Consider the following 15,096-nt stretch of genomic DNA (forward strand, 5'->3'; position numbering starts at 1 on the left):
TTTTTCAGAATTTTCTGGGTATCTTTTATCAATGCTGAAATTCATAGTGTTTTATTTATATAATATCATTTTCATATGGGAATAGTGCAGTTAATTCAAGCATACATATTAATGTATTAAATATACGTACGTATACCATACATGGATTTGTTATATGTGTTAATTGAATTCTTCATACATAATCGGTTTAAGTCTTTGTTTTACCTGACTTCCAACTCTAAATAAAAATACTAAATATAAGGATGCCTAAGTGGCTTAGTCAGTTAAGCATCCAACTATTGATTTTGGCTCAGGTCAGGATCTCACAGTTGGTGGGTTTGAGCCCCTTGTTGGGCTCTGTGCTGACAGGGTAGAACCTGCTTGGGATTCTTTTTCTCCCATTCTCTCTCTGCCTCTCTCTCTTTCAAAATAAATTAATTAATTAAAAAAAAAACTCTATGATTGAAGTTTGTTTTGGTCTCATGTAAGTAATCATTATGGAAATTATGTTTTCTATTGCGTGTTCTATCTGGGGTGTAAAGGCTTTAGAATGAATCTCTGTATGATACCACCGTATGATGTTTGATTTCTTTTTCTGTTTTTCATGGTTATTTTTTTCCTGTTATCATACCTGTCTTTAGGACTTCAGTATTCACTTTTTAAAAAATGTTGTCTTTAAATCTTGGTGTATAAACTACGTAATTACCTGATTCTAAATAAATGTTGCTATTTTTGTGATCTTTTTAAAATTTTTTTAAAGTTTACTTATTTTTGAGAATAAGATTGAGCATGAGTGGGGGAGAGGCAGAGAGAGAGGAGACAGAGAATCCCAGTCGGTCAACCCAGAGCCCTATGAGCTCGAACACACAAATCGTGAGATCATGATCTGAGCCGAAATCAAGAGTGGGATGCACCGAGCCACCCAAGCGCACCTTTTTTTGATAGATATCTATTTTTGAGAGAGAGAGAGAGAATTCAAGTTGGGGAGGGGCAGAGATAAAGAGGGAGACACAGAATCCCAAGCAGCCTCTTGCACTGTCAGCACATAGCCTGACATGGGGCTCAAACCCACGAACCATGAGATCGTGACCTGAGCCAAAGTCAGACACTCAAGTGATTAAGCCACCTGTGTTCACAGGCACCCCTGTGATCTTTTTGAGATTAAGTGCAATTTTTCCTGTAGCTTGTAGTGTGTTTTCATACTCAAATAGTAAATATGAACAAGCATTCCCGTTCTAATTTTTTTTTCTGATTTATTTTTTAAGTTTGTTAGTTTATTTAGTTAGAAAGGACACAAGCAAGGGAGGGACAGAGAGAAAGAGAGAATCCTGAGCAGGCTCTGCACGGTCAGCACAGAACCCAGCACGGGGCTTGGTCTCTCAAGAACCATGAGATCATGACCTAAGCCGAAATCAAGAGTTGGGTGCTTAACTGACCGGGCCACCCAGGAGCCCCTCTAATTTATCTTTATAACTCAGCCTCATTATGTCCCTGAGCCCTGTTGTGATGGCCTTTTAGTCTTAAATTACTGAAAATACGGGTGCCTGGGTGCCTTGGTTGAGTGTCCCACTCTTGGTTTCAGCATCAGGTTATGATCTTGGTTTCCTTAGTTCGAGCCCTGCTTCAATGTCTGCACTGGCAGTGAAGAGCCTGCTTGGGATTCTCTGTCTCCCTTGCTCTCTGCCCCTCCCCTGTGCACCCTGGCTCTGCCTCTCTCAAAATAAATAAGCTAAAAAAAACCGTTCTGTTTAAAAAAAATTACTGAAAATAAATTGTTTGGAAACAACTACTGAAAACAAATTGTTTGGAAATTAGGTATAATTCTAGATACATTTTATGTCACTGAAATATTTTTTCTAGAGGTCGGAATTCAAAAACTACAGAGTTCTTGACATTTTATTACTTTTCAAGTTACTTTGTAGTTTACAAACTTAAATAAGCTGTCTGTCCTTTGAGGTTGTATAGGAGAATACAGTGTGATTGCTTAGCCATTAGGGAAAGTATGTTAATAAGGGTAATAGGTATCACTGAAACCTTGCAATATCTACATGTTAACTTTTTTCCCGGGACAAAATTTTTGTTGTTTTATTGTGTTTCTGTATCTGTATCTTACTGTTTCTCAGTTTTCAGTGGAGAATATTGAGATTTAGTACAGATAACCAGACTTGGATAAAAGAATGCTTGGTTGTACCGAGAAAAAATTTTTCTCACGGAAGTACGATCATCAATATCAGTATGCATTTAACATTAACAGTCATTAATGGTAACCTTAATAATATAATTCTGTTACCTTTTAGGCTTTTATAGATAATTTTCAAGCGGCTAAACAAGCTTTGGCTGAGGCTACTGTTCAGGCAGCAGGAATGGCGGCCACTGGTGTAAAAGAACTGGCACAGAGGAGTTCTAGAATGTCATTGGATGTTAACATCAAAGCCCCAGTGGTGGTCATCCCACAGTCTCCAGTTTCTGAAAATGTTTTTGTTGCTGATTTTGGACTAATTACAATGACAAATACATTCCATATAATAACAGAGAGCCAGAGCAACCCCCCACCCATTATTGATTTGATAACAATAAGGCTGAGTGAAATGCGACTATACAGGTAAGCTTTTCTTAGGTACATTTGTGGAGAATGCAGTCTTTTTCAGACTTTTTACATGAGAGGTTTTGGTATCCGGAGTCTTCTGTCTACAGGGAGATTTTATTTTATTATAACTATACTAATTTTGAGAATTTCTCTTGCGCAAGTTTTTTGAAAACCTACATAGTATTTGAAAAATGCTCCTTAGGTAACCAGGAAGACTAAACAATTTATCTCTCAGGAATGACTGTTGTCTGATGTTCTGTGTCTTGAAAATCATTTTTAAATGTTTTTGTGTGAGTTTTTTTTGGTGAAGGGGATGAGTTGTTTCAGGCAGTGTGATAAATTCGGTTTATATTATTTCATGTTGGATGGAAGGAGAAATTTAAGCACCTCGTGTATCCTGGGCACTCTTCTGGGAACAAGACGTATTATAATGCGCAATCTTTACAAAGGATGAATAAACAGTTTCTACTTCATTGTCAAGGTAGCTGTTCTTTAATGAAAGTAATGAGCTGATGCACAAAAATGGGATCACACTTAGATTTTAGAAGGGTTGTAGAAAACAGGTCAAAAGGAGACAACACTAGAGGTTGAAAGAGTGGTTTACTAACTACTGGTGTGATTTCCATAAGAATTATATGTGTTGCTGTCTAGGGTAGGGAAGTGAGGTAGTGGAGAACTAGCCAGTTAAGAGAAATTTCAAAAGTAGAATATATAGTAAGAGATTATTGAATGGATGTCAGAGTTTGAGGAGAGAAATTTGACTCCAGATTGCAGGCTTACAAAATTTGTTATTTGGTAATAATGCAGTTCACCGAGATAAGATAGAACAATGCAGAAAAAACAGTTGAGTGGAGACATTGAGTTCTCTAGTGGGTAAAGTAACTTGGAAGTTGCTGTCTGACTTTGGTATAGAGATCTATAGAAAAAGATTGGAAGGCACTTGAACGTATGTGTGTAGATTTTAGGAGAGTGTTTGGACTTCCAGATTTGGGTGTCCTTAGTAATATTTAGCTATCTATTAAAGTCACTGAACAAGTGATATCACATAGTTTGTAGAGTGGGACATACGGGACAGAATCCTGATGAATGCCAATACACAAGGCATATATATTTCTCAAAAGAGACTAAGAAATGGCAGGCAGAGAGATGGGAGGCATTCCAGGAAGATATGTTGAGACAATGTTGAGGACTCTGTTGACATGGTTAACCATGAATTAAGAGTACATGATAGTTTTTTTCATGTAGTACTTGATATTTGGTGTTGGATTCAGGCAAGACTGAATTTTTAACAAGCAGGTGTGACTAAAGTGGGATAGGATTTTTAAATATTGAGAGTCATGTTGATGGATAATGGAGACAGAAGAAATCAAAGATAAGAGGGTACATAAAGAGTAAAAGAATGTAGAGAGAGGTTTATAAACTGGAAATTCATCAATCTTAAAGTCTTCAAAAATAAGCACTGACTAGTTGATACAGGAAAGCAAGAGTAGAAAGTGGTAAGTCTGGATGATGATATTCTTAAAAGGATAGGAGTGAGAATTGAGTATCATTACAAACTAAGGAAAATGACTTCTGTCTTTTAATGCTGAGATGAATAGGATGTTGGAGAAAAATTGGCCCCTATTTAATAGAGCTCCATGGAAAGCCAGGTTTCGGTTACAGTGATACATTTAGTGAAGACATTGGAAAATGTAGATTTGTTCGGCCAAGCCCAGGGAATTCAAAAATCACAGGGAAATATTGAGGTGAGAGACTTTTATTTTAATAATAGGCTATAGATACATAAAGACACTTTAAACTTCAGATGGCTCATTAACTTTTAAACTGTATAAAAGTCTAAATTTACTGAAAGAGAATATCGAAAATCACATCTTGCCTGATTTCAAGAAATGGTACATGTAAATCAGGTGTGAATCTATATTACAAATAGATTATCTGCTTTGAAAAGAGTTTACTAAATATCTTTAGAGCATTAAAAATATTTATTTTTATGTCCAAAAATGGGTTAACTTTTTACTGAAGACATAACATAAAATGGTATTAGGATGAACAGAAAAATATGACCACTCAGAGATAAGTAGTATTAGTAGTTTGGTATGTTTCTTCTAGTTCATTATTTCTGCACATATATGTTAAGTAAAAGAAGAATTATATATTTTGCATCGTAAATACATTTTTTCCCTTAACAGTATGCTATAAATATTTTTCCATATTATTTTGAGTACAAAATTATGTCTAAATACTTCATTTTATTCTGTTAAAAATTAGTTGCCTATTGTTTAAAAGTTAATTTGATTGTGAGTTTTTTTGCTGTTATAAATAACGTTACAATTATTCCTATCATGACATCCTACTCATGTCGTTAGGATAATTCATTTCCTGCAGATGAATTTCTAGAAATAGAATTACTCAGTTATACAGTTACAGGTTTTCCCTGAAATGATTTTCAAGTTCTTGATATTTGGAAATTCAGTTTGGTTTCAGCTTCATAGAAAAGCACATAAAGACAAGTATTTTATTTTTGTGACAACCTGTGTTGAAATCATTTTGTTGCAAAGCTACTAATCGCAATGTAAAATTTTTACAAAGATACTTATAGTACTTCTATAAGGAAAGTTGTAGACCTTAACCCATGGCCAGAAAGAAATCTTGAATAAATGTGGAGAGAATATTTTCCTAGATCTAATATTACAAAGATGTCAGTTTGTATACATTGATTTTGAGGTGGGGAATGGAGACATCATAACATTAGAGGTACTACTAAAATACTAAAATATATAGGGTTGCACTAAATACTTCTAAAATGTATTATAAACTACAATGATGAAAATAAAGAGAATAGAAAGGTAAGCAGCAATTGACCATGTGCACGTATGTGTGTTACAGTCATACATACATATACAGTCAGTCTGCAGTATTCTTAGATACCATATGTGTGAACTTGCCCATTCGCTAAAAGTTATATGTAACCCCAAAATCAATAAACATGACACTTTTGCAGTTATTTCTGCATGTGCATATCCATGAGAAGTGTTGATCTTCCAAAACCTGTGTTCCCAACTAAGGTGTCAGACAAAGAGACACTCTGTCTTCTTATTTCAGCAAATAATTGTATAGCATATGACGTACTGCAATTATCTAAGCCAAGGACTGGGCAATACAGCATAGATTGAGATGAAGTAGTCCCCTTTTTTCAGGAATATTTTATTCCTTATTTTTTTTAAATGTTTATTTTTGAGAGAGGGAGAGACAGAGCATGAGTGGGGAAGGGTCAGAGAGAGAGAGAGAGAGGGAGACAGAGGATCCTAAGCAGGCTCCAGGCTCCATGCTGACAGCAGAGAGCCCAATGTGGGGCTCAAATTCATGAACCACAAGATCCCGACCTGCGCCTGAGTCAGATGCTTAACCAACTGAGCCACACAGGGGCGCCATCATGAAGCTTTTATTTCTAACTGAAACTATAGACAAGACAATAAACTATTAAAATACAGTATATAAAACAGAATGTGGGAGCACACAGGAAAAGTATCTATCCTAGATACTGAGTAACACTGATAAGGCAAATATTTTTAAGGAAGTAATCTTTTGACACAGAAATTAATGTTAATTTCTTGCAGTTTGTCCAGAACAAGAAAGTTAATCAAAAATAGGTACAAAAGTACTGATCCAAGTATTTATTTATACTGAAAAAATAAAAGCAACATAACTTTCAACAATGGAAGGTTGAAGTTATATTATAGTCCTATAACATGCATCTATTAAAATTGCATATAAGGAATTTCCAGAGAAGAAGGCAGAGGGGGAAGATCTGGGTTCACCGTATCTCATGGATACCCTTAGATAATACCCACATCAGTATGAATAACCCAGAAAAAGACCTGAAGACTGGCAGAACAGACTCTCCACAGCTAAATGTAGAAAAGAGGCCACGTCAAAGAGGGTGGAGACAAGGTGGGGAGCCAGACTCAGCCATGAGGCTGTCAGTAGGAGGGCGGGACACCTGTAGGCATGGAGAAGGGAAAGGAGCAGGTACCTCCGCAGGCACCGGGAGGATGGATCTTCTATAACACTTGGCTTTGAAAACCGCAGGGGTGTAAATTTAGCAAGTTCTTACTATCGGTGGGCTTAATACCTGGAACTTTAAAAATTCAGGTTCGGCTCTGGGAGAGCCAGGGCACAATGGGGATTGGAGTACCCACCCTCTAAGAGACAGCACAACAAACAGCCCCCTTGCACAGAAGCAGCAGTTTGAAAAACACTGAGGGTAAACAGGAAGGAGATTTATTTACTAACCTCAAGTCTTGTGCAGAAGGGATAGGGGTTTTGGGGAATCCGCAAGAACAGAAAAGCTGACCATTGCCCTTACCCTCCCCTGATAGATACATGAGCACCTGTGGGAACCAGCACAGTGCAAGCACTCCCCACCTAGCTTGTTTATAGTGTGTCCTGTTGCCACACGCTTCTGTGGACCCACCCCCATCATCCTCGCTGGGCAGTTTTCCTGGTTGGCTGGAGATCCCTCCCATAGCAGATGAGCACAGACCTTGCTGACACCATGCACTTTGCCCGCACATTCTCCCGAGGACCTGCCCCCTCCAACGTGCCCTTGGCAGGCGTCCATCCAAAGAGGTGGGACAGGTCTGCCACTGTGCAAGCAGCCCTGAAGGCGGGGGGCAGCCCCATTCCAAAGTGACTCCTGTGACGGGGATAGGGGAAATAACCACATAGTTCAACTCTGGCCTCAGCAGTGGGCCAGGCACAGACATCTGGTCCGACTGCAGGCTCCACCCACTAACAAAACTTGTCAGGGGACAACACAGGGAGAGGCCCCTGTGGTTCAGTGCTACTACTGTTCTGCCAGACACTTGGTCTGACCCACCTCAACCCCAGGGTGGCCCCATACTGGACCGCTAACAACACAGGTACCAAACTCTGCCCACAACAAGCAAAGAGCACCATTTCAGGCAACTGGATGGAAGGCAAACACAGCTCAGCGTAGTAGGGCACACAACACATAGAGGACACTCCTTAAGCACCACATTCTGATGAACAGGGGACCTTGCACTGCCGGACACCATGTGGACCTTGTCATCATAAAGCCACTACTTTCAAGAGCAGGAGACACAGCTGACTTTTTTTAAAAATTTTTTCTTAATGTTTATTTTTGAGACCAAGAGACAGTGTGAGTTGGGGGGAGGGGCAGAGAGAGAGAGAGAGGGAGACACAGGCTCCAGGCTCTAAGCCATCAGCACAGAGCCCGATGCAGGGCTTGAACTCAGTAGTGATCACGAGATCATGACCTGAGCCGAAGCCGGACATCCAACCTACTGAGCCACCCAGGTGCCCCACAGCTGACTTTCTTAATGCATACAGACAGAGAGACAAAGTTAAGAGACGGAGGAGTAAGTCCCAAATGAAAGAATAGAATAAAATCACAGCATAAAAGCTAAACAGAATGGAGATGATATGCCTGATAGAGGATGCCATTGAAAGTAATGGTCATGAAGATACTCACTGGACTTGAGAAAAAAGGAGAGGACGTCAGTGAGACCTTTAATACAGAGGAAGAAAACATTTAAAAAATCAGAGATTAATAACTCAATAACTAAAGTTTAAAATATATGAGGAGTAAATAGACTAGAGGAAGCAGGAGTATGGATCAGCAACCTGGAGGACAGAGCAATGGAAAGCAATCAAGCAGAGCAAAACAATAGTGAAAAATGAAAGTAGATTAAGGGAACTCAGTAACACCATGAAGTGTAATAACATTTGTATCCTAGGGAACCCAGAAGGGGAAGAGAGTAAAAAGGTGACAGAAAATTTGTAGATACGATAGCTGACACCTTCTCAAATCTGGAGAAGGAAACAGAAATCCAGATCCAGGATGCACAGAGAGCCCCCAACAAAATCGGCCCCAGGAGACGCACACCAGGATATATAGTAATTAAAATGGAGAAAAAGTAGTGATAGAGAATCTTAAAAGCAGAAGGAAAAGAGAAAACAGTTACATACAAGGAAAACCAAAGCAAAAATAAATTATTGGGACTACAGCAAAATAAAAATCTTCCCAACGAACAATCAAGAAAGCCAAAAGACCAGCTATGAATGGGAGAAGGTATTTGCAAATGACACTTCTGGTAAGGGATTATCATTCAGAATACATAAAGAACTTCTACAACTCAACACACACTCTCACACACAGTTTAAAAACTTAGCTGAAGAGATGAACAGACATTTCTCCAAAGAACACATCCAGATGGCCAGCAGACACGTGAAAAGATGCTCATCATCACTCATTATCAGGAAATGAAAATCAAAACCATATTGAGATATCGCCACACACCTGTCAGAATGGTAACAATCAAAAACACAAGAAACAACCAGTGTTGGTGAAAGTGTGGAGAAAAAGGAACCTTTGTCCACTGTCGGTGGGAATGCAAAATGGTATAGCCAGTGTGAAAAACAGTACATAGAGATTACTTTAAAAAAAATTAAAGAGGGGCGCCTGGGTGGCTCAGTCGGTTAAGCGGCCGACTTCGGCTCAGGTCACGATCTCGCGGTCCGTGAGTTCTAGCCCCGCGTAGGGCTCTGTGCTGACAGCTCAGAGCCTGGAGCCTGCTTCAGGTTCTGTGTCTCCCTCTCTCTGACCCTCCCCTGTTCATGCTCTGTCTTTCCCTGTCTCAAAAATAAATAAACGTTAAAAAAAAATTAAAAAAAAATTAAAGAATTACCATATGATCTGGTAATTCTACTGGGTATTTTCTCAAACAATATGAAAAATGAATTTGAAAAGATACACTTACATTCATTGCAGCATTATTTATAATAGCCAAATTAAGGCAGCAGCTCAAATGTACATCATTTGATGAATAAAGAGGAAGTGGTGTGTGTGTGTGTGTGTGTGTGTGTGTGTGGTGGAAGATGGGTCATAAAAATATTGCAGTCTTGCCATTTGCAACAACATGGATGGATCTAGAAGAGAAAATACTAAGTGAAGTCATTCAGCAAAAGGCAAACACATAGGGTTTTGCTCCTATAGTTCAAGAAACAAAGAAAAAACCAGACTCCTAACTGTAGAGAACAAACTGATGGTTACTAGAGGTGGATGGGGGAATGGGCAAAAGGGATTAAGAGTAGACTTAAAATGATGAGTAGTGAGTCATATATAGAATTGTTGAATCCCTGTATTGTATTTATACCTGTATGTTAATGATACTGGAATTTTAACTAAAAATAATTTTAAAAACATATGGAGATAGTTCTCATTTTAAGCGTTTACTATACCAACATATATTTTGGCACTTTTTAACATTGTAAAATCATATTTTAAAAATACATTTCTCTATAATATGGAACACTTGAGCTCAAAAAAAATCACCTATGTTAACAGTGGGATGTACTGTCATTTTGGCTTGGAGAGCTGGGTAGATTTTATTCTTCTCTTCATACACAAATTACTGATTTTTTTCTATTTGTATATAGAATGGTAAAAATTATTTTTTACTCCTCTGAGTATATATGAAACAAAACAATTTTATTTCTACTTACAGGTCTCAATTTATTGATGATGCATACCAGGAAGTACTGGATCTGCTACTGCCATTAAATCTTGAGGTGATTGTTGAGCGAAATTTATCTTGGGAGTGGTACCAGGAAGTTCCTTGTTTTAATGTAAATGCTCAGCTAAAGCCCATGGAGGTGAGATTTTTGGATGCTATTTATTTCCGTTTTTAGGCCATTAAAAAAATCCAATTATGATATAGTTGGTTTAAAATTTGTTATCGCTTGGGGTGCCTAGGTGGCTCAGTCAGTTGAACGTCTGACTTTTGATTTCAGCTCAGGTCATCATCTCACAGTCATGGGATTGAGCTAACAGCGTTGATCCTGTTTGGACTTCTCTCCCTCTCTTCCCCTCTCCCCTCTGCTCTCTCAAATAATAAACTTTAAAATTTGCTCTCTCTCTAATTGTTTTCTGTTTTCTAGTTGTTTTATTCTGTTTATTGTATTGTCTCCCCACATTTAACCTGATTTTGGATTGTTTGTCATTGATTTTACAGTTTCCCTTGGGTTTACGATTCATAATTTCAATCATAGTCTACTTTCCAATAATGTTTGACTGCTTCATGTATAGTATACCTTACAATACTACTGCATCTTTGAAATGCAGTCAAAGGAATCCTAGTACAAAAGTGTTAAATTTTGTGGTGTTAAAATTATTTCCTTGAGGTGATTGAGTATATCAACTTAAAACTCAAAGGGATTTTATTTTTACATAATTGCTATTACAGTTCTTCAGAGAAACATAATCAAAGGGTGTGTGTGTGTGTGTGTGTGTGTGTGTGTGTGTGTGTGTGTTTACACTTGGTCTGGATGTGGTAGACTGACTTCTTGATGACTCAATTTTAGCCTCTCCCTGACACAGAGGATGAGGTTCAGGAGGGGTCAAACATGTGGTCCCCTGAGGTAGACTGTAACAGTTGTTAACTATTCAGGTGGATCATGAAGACCCAGTTTCATACTGGTTGGTCTGCCCCAGAAGGCAGCTGGGCACTTACAGATGGTCTGTGCATGAGGTACATATTCTATATGCATACCATATATGTAATATCTTGGATAATATTGGACCAAATATCTAGATACTGTGACCTAGCCAAGTTGACATTGAATTAACACAGTTTTCAATACAGATCTTACGTTGGTGATATTAGGCTAAATTCACAACACATGGGGTTTTGAGTGACTGCATGAGTTCTTTAAGTGGATTTAAGTATCATATTTGACCATTAAACCTCAGCTTTTTATATAAAGCCAGGATATATTTTTTATACAGAGGACTTTTGTTAGGTTCAAAGGAAATAATTCATGTAAAACACTGAACTATTTTTCGTGATACAAGTCAATATTTTTGATTAAATTGCATTTGTAAATACAGGTGCTTAGTAACCCAAAAAATGCAGAGTATCTAGGTAAAGGTGAAAGTTCATTTGAAAGGTTTTAAATTATTAGGTTAATTGGTATATGCCTAACAAAAAACTTTTATTCATAATTTCATTGGAATTGACATCTAATTTCCGTATCTCACAAGGTACTAAAAATCACACGGTCATTTAGGAAACTCAATATTATTCGGTTAGTACAAATATCTAATGCATTAAAAAATTGGCTTGTAGAGGATTGAAATGAAACACTTGGCTTTTCTGTGGAAGAGGATTTTGAACTACGTAAAGTAGTAATGTTAAAATAAGCAAATCTTTTCTTCACAGTTCATTCTTAGTCAAGAAGATTTAACGACTATTTTTAAGACATTACATGGCAATGTGTGGTATGAAGAAGGTCATGGCGCCTCACCTGCAGGAGTAAAAGATGAGCATGGTATTACGAGTGGAGCTACTAATGCTTCACACCTTTCAGAAGGTATGTTCTTAACTTCAGATTAGCCCTCCCCTCCCCATGTCCAACCCCTCCTTTGCGTCTTGTATCCTTCTTTCCATTCTCTAGTTTGAGTTTTTGGAAAACAAGATTTATAGATCTGTTTTCAGTTCTCTAAGTTGAGTATCTCTAAATTGTCTGTTAGTAGACGTTCTGGTGATTTTTTTCTTTGAATCAAAATTCCTAATCGTGTTGTGACAAAATTCGTTAGTATTTATTCTTGTTATACCTACTGCCCTACATGTCCTTTTTTCAGTTTTTCTCACCATCCTCCTCTTTTCCCTTATTCCTAGTGCAGCCTATATCCCAGATGGGATATTTTATATCAGTATCAAAATATTAAGGATGTCGAGAGAGAACAGTCACTGATAAATGATGAATTTCAGCAGATATCTGCAAGACAGATAGGTGGAGCAGAGCAGAGGGAAACATAACTCAGTTGCATCTAATGTTGGATTTAATATGCTGTGTGGAACCTGACTGGGTCATATAGGGCTGGGATGATGCTGTGCTTCACAAGAATGAAGTTCACATTCTGGCATTTTGGGGTATCCTCAAACCTACCTACCTCAAAATGGAACCTACTAGTCCACTAGATCCACTCTTGCAAAGCCCTGAGATAATACACAACTTTTCCAGTCAGGGAAACACAAAAACAACCCTACATTTATAACATTATAGGACACTCTATCCTTATTGAGTAGTATAACCAGTCTAGTCCTTTGTTGTTAAAATATTCATAGTCAGAATAAGGAAATAGCAAGAACCAAAGCATAAAAGAAACAAAGATGACAACTATTTTCTGAGTGAAAGAGAATTAATTGAGGTAACAGAATAGAATGTAAACAAACAGAAAACAAACTCTAATTCATAATCAGAGGATTTTGAGAATATAGAAACTGAATCCTACCATCACGACCTTCCCCCCTCTCAAGATAAGAAAGAGTTCTTGGAACCCAAAAATATGGTGAAATTTTGAAACAGAACAAATGCACTAAGCATGAATTTAAAACGTAAGTACTGAGTTGGAATATATAGTTGATGTAAAATCAGCTCCCATGACACTGAGGAAAAATAAACCATAGAAATGTAAAATGAGATAAAACTTAAGAATGACAGACCTTTAATTACCTTGGGGTGCCTGGGTGGCTCAGTTGGTTAAGTATCTGACTCTTGATCTCAGCTCAGGTCATGATCTCATGGTTTGTGAGATGGAGCCTCACATTGTGCTCTGTGCTGACAGTACAGAGACTGCTTGGGATTCTCTCTATGCCCCTCCCCTGCTCGTGCTCACTCGTTCTCTCCCCTCCCCCACCTCCCCATCAAAAGAAATAAACTTCAAAAAAAAATGATAGACCTTTAGTCAAAGGTTGCAATCCAGAATAATAAGTATGTTAGGAGAAGAACTGAGAAAATGGAAGAGAAGAACCTTTGAAAGAAATAATAGAAAATCTCCAGAGCTAAATAAATAGTGAAATAAATTCTTGGATATAAAAAAAAAACCTAACGACTGTCAGGCGGATTGAATAAACAAAGACTGCCCATGCACACAGATCTTTATGAAATGTTAGAACCACAAAGGTAAGATTTATAGTTTCAGAAAAAAAGCAGGCTGTTTATTAGGGGCCTGGAAAAAGAGTTACTGGAATCAGATTACCCTGAGCAAAACTGGATGGGATGGGGTAGATGGATGATAAAAGACAATGAAGTACTATAGTCATATATCTAAGAAAAATGATTTTGAAGTTAGGATTCTGTATATGATCAAACCTTGAAATGTGAAAACACAATAATTCTCAAATTTCTAGTGGCTCAAAGTTTACTTCATTCTCATTCATCAAGAAATTACTTTGAAATATAATCTAGCGAAACAAGGAATCCAGGAAAAAGGAAAACATGGGAATCTGAAAACAATGGGCCTACTCAGGAGTACATTGAAAAGGAATCCCAAAATTATCTGTTTGATTGGGCTAGGAAGTTCTTGGTTTTCATTAAAGGGGAATTCAGAATGCCTTAAGACAAATTGTAAGAAATGGCAGAATGTCTTTAAAAAAAGAAAAATAGTATGAATTTCATATAGTATATAGAATGAGGGCTTAATTAGGTAAATAAGTGATATTTGGAAAGGAAGACATGCTTTTGGTTCTTAAGAAGGGAGATATCTCTACTATACAGTCTGGGCCAGAAGTAAAGTGGATTTACATTTTGCATGATTTTGAGCCACTGTTAGAATATGAGAAAAGATTCTTCTTTTTTGAGAGATGGAGTAGTTGTGATATAGCAGTAGAGGAAGTGTTAATAATAAACTATTACTCTCTTTATTGAAAATTATCACATAGCCATAGTTAACACATTGAAGACTTAATTAACTATGTAAGTAAGAATGTAAATGTTATTAACCCTGTTAACATTGAAATGGAGATATAACTGATCAAAGCAGGAAAAGAAGAAGATGGACGGATAGAGGAAGTGGTAAGGACTTAAAATAGTGGGGAGTGTAAAGATCATGTCCAAAATGAAACAAAAAATAGACAAGTGAATATATTACTATTTTAATCATTTTCTTGAAATTTATGCCTACACTGAGGTGGAAGGAATAAGGTAAACACCTCTTAAGTACTCATCAACCCAGTTTCAACAACTAGTATCATGTGACTGTCTTTATTACTGCTGTAACTCTGCTTTTTCTTCCCTCTACTGCCATCCCACTAAATGACTTTAAAGAAAATCTTAGATGGTCTACCTTCAGTTGGTATTTAAGCAGTAAGAACTTTACTTTTTAAATGTAGTCACAGTAACATTGTCACCCCTAAAAAATGGCTATACCCCCTATAAACCATGAAAATATCCTGGTAGGCTTCATTTTCTCCTGATTGTCTCATAAATACTTTTTTTTCTTTTCATAATGGTAAAGGAACCAATTTGCAAGGATGCTCTAACAACTTTAAATCTGTTGTACCTAATAACAGAGTTCCAAAATGTCTGCAACAAAAATTGACAAAACAAAAGGAAGAAATACCCCTATACAGAATCATAGTTGTGTATTTAGCACACCACTCTTAGTAATTAATAGAATATAGACAAAAATCAGAAAGAATATA

General features: G+C 37.3%; 1 protein-coding gene across 9 annotated transcripts in view; it reads left to right on the forward strand.

The window, feature by feature from the left end:
• VPS13A (vacuolar protein sorting 13 homolog A) overlaps positions 1–15,096 on the forward strand; it is a 257,663-nt gene that overhangs the window by 124,769 nt on the left and 117,798 nt on the right. For all 9 annotated transcript variants that reach the window (XR_007458693.1, XM_049633783.1, XM_049633762.1 and 6 more), the window contains 3 exons: positions 2,277–2,581; positions 10,117–10,264; positions 11,830–11,980. Coding sequence is in view for 8 of the 9 variants with exons in the window: in XM_049633783.1 (XP_049489740.1) it covers positions 2,277–2,581; positions 10,117–10,264; positions 11,830–11,980 (604 nt within the window). In the remaining variant the exon portion in view is untranslated. The remainder of the gene's footprint in view (positions 1–2,276; positions 2,582–10,116; positions 10,265–11,829; positions 11,981–15,096) is intronic.

Source organism: Panthera uncia, chromosome D4 (assembly GCF_023721935.1).
Source record: "Panthera uncia isolate 11264 chromosome D4, Puncia_PCG_1.0, whole genome shotgun sequence".
Taxonomy (NCBI): Eukaryota; Metazoa; Chordata; class Mammalia; order Carnivora; family Felidae; genus Panthera; species Panthera uncia.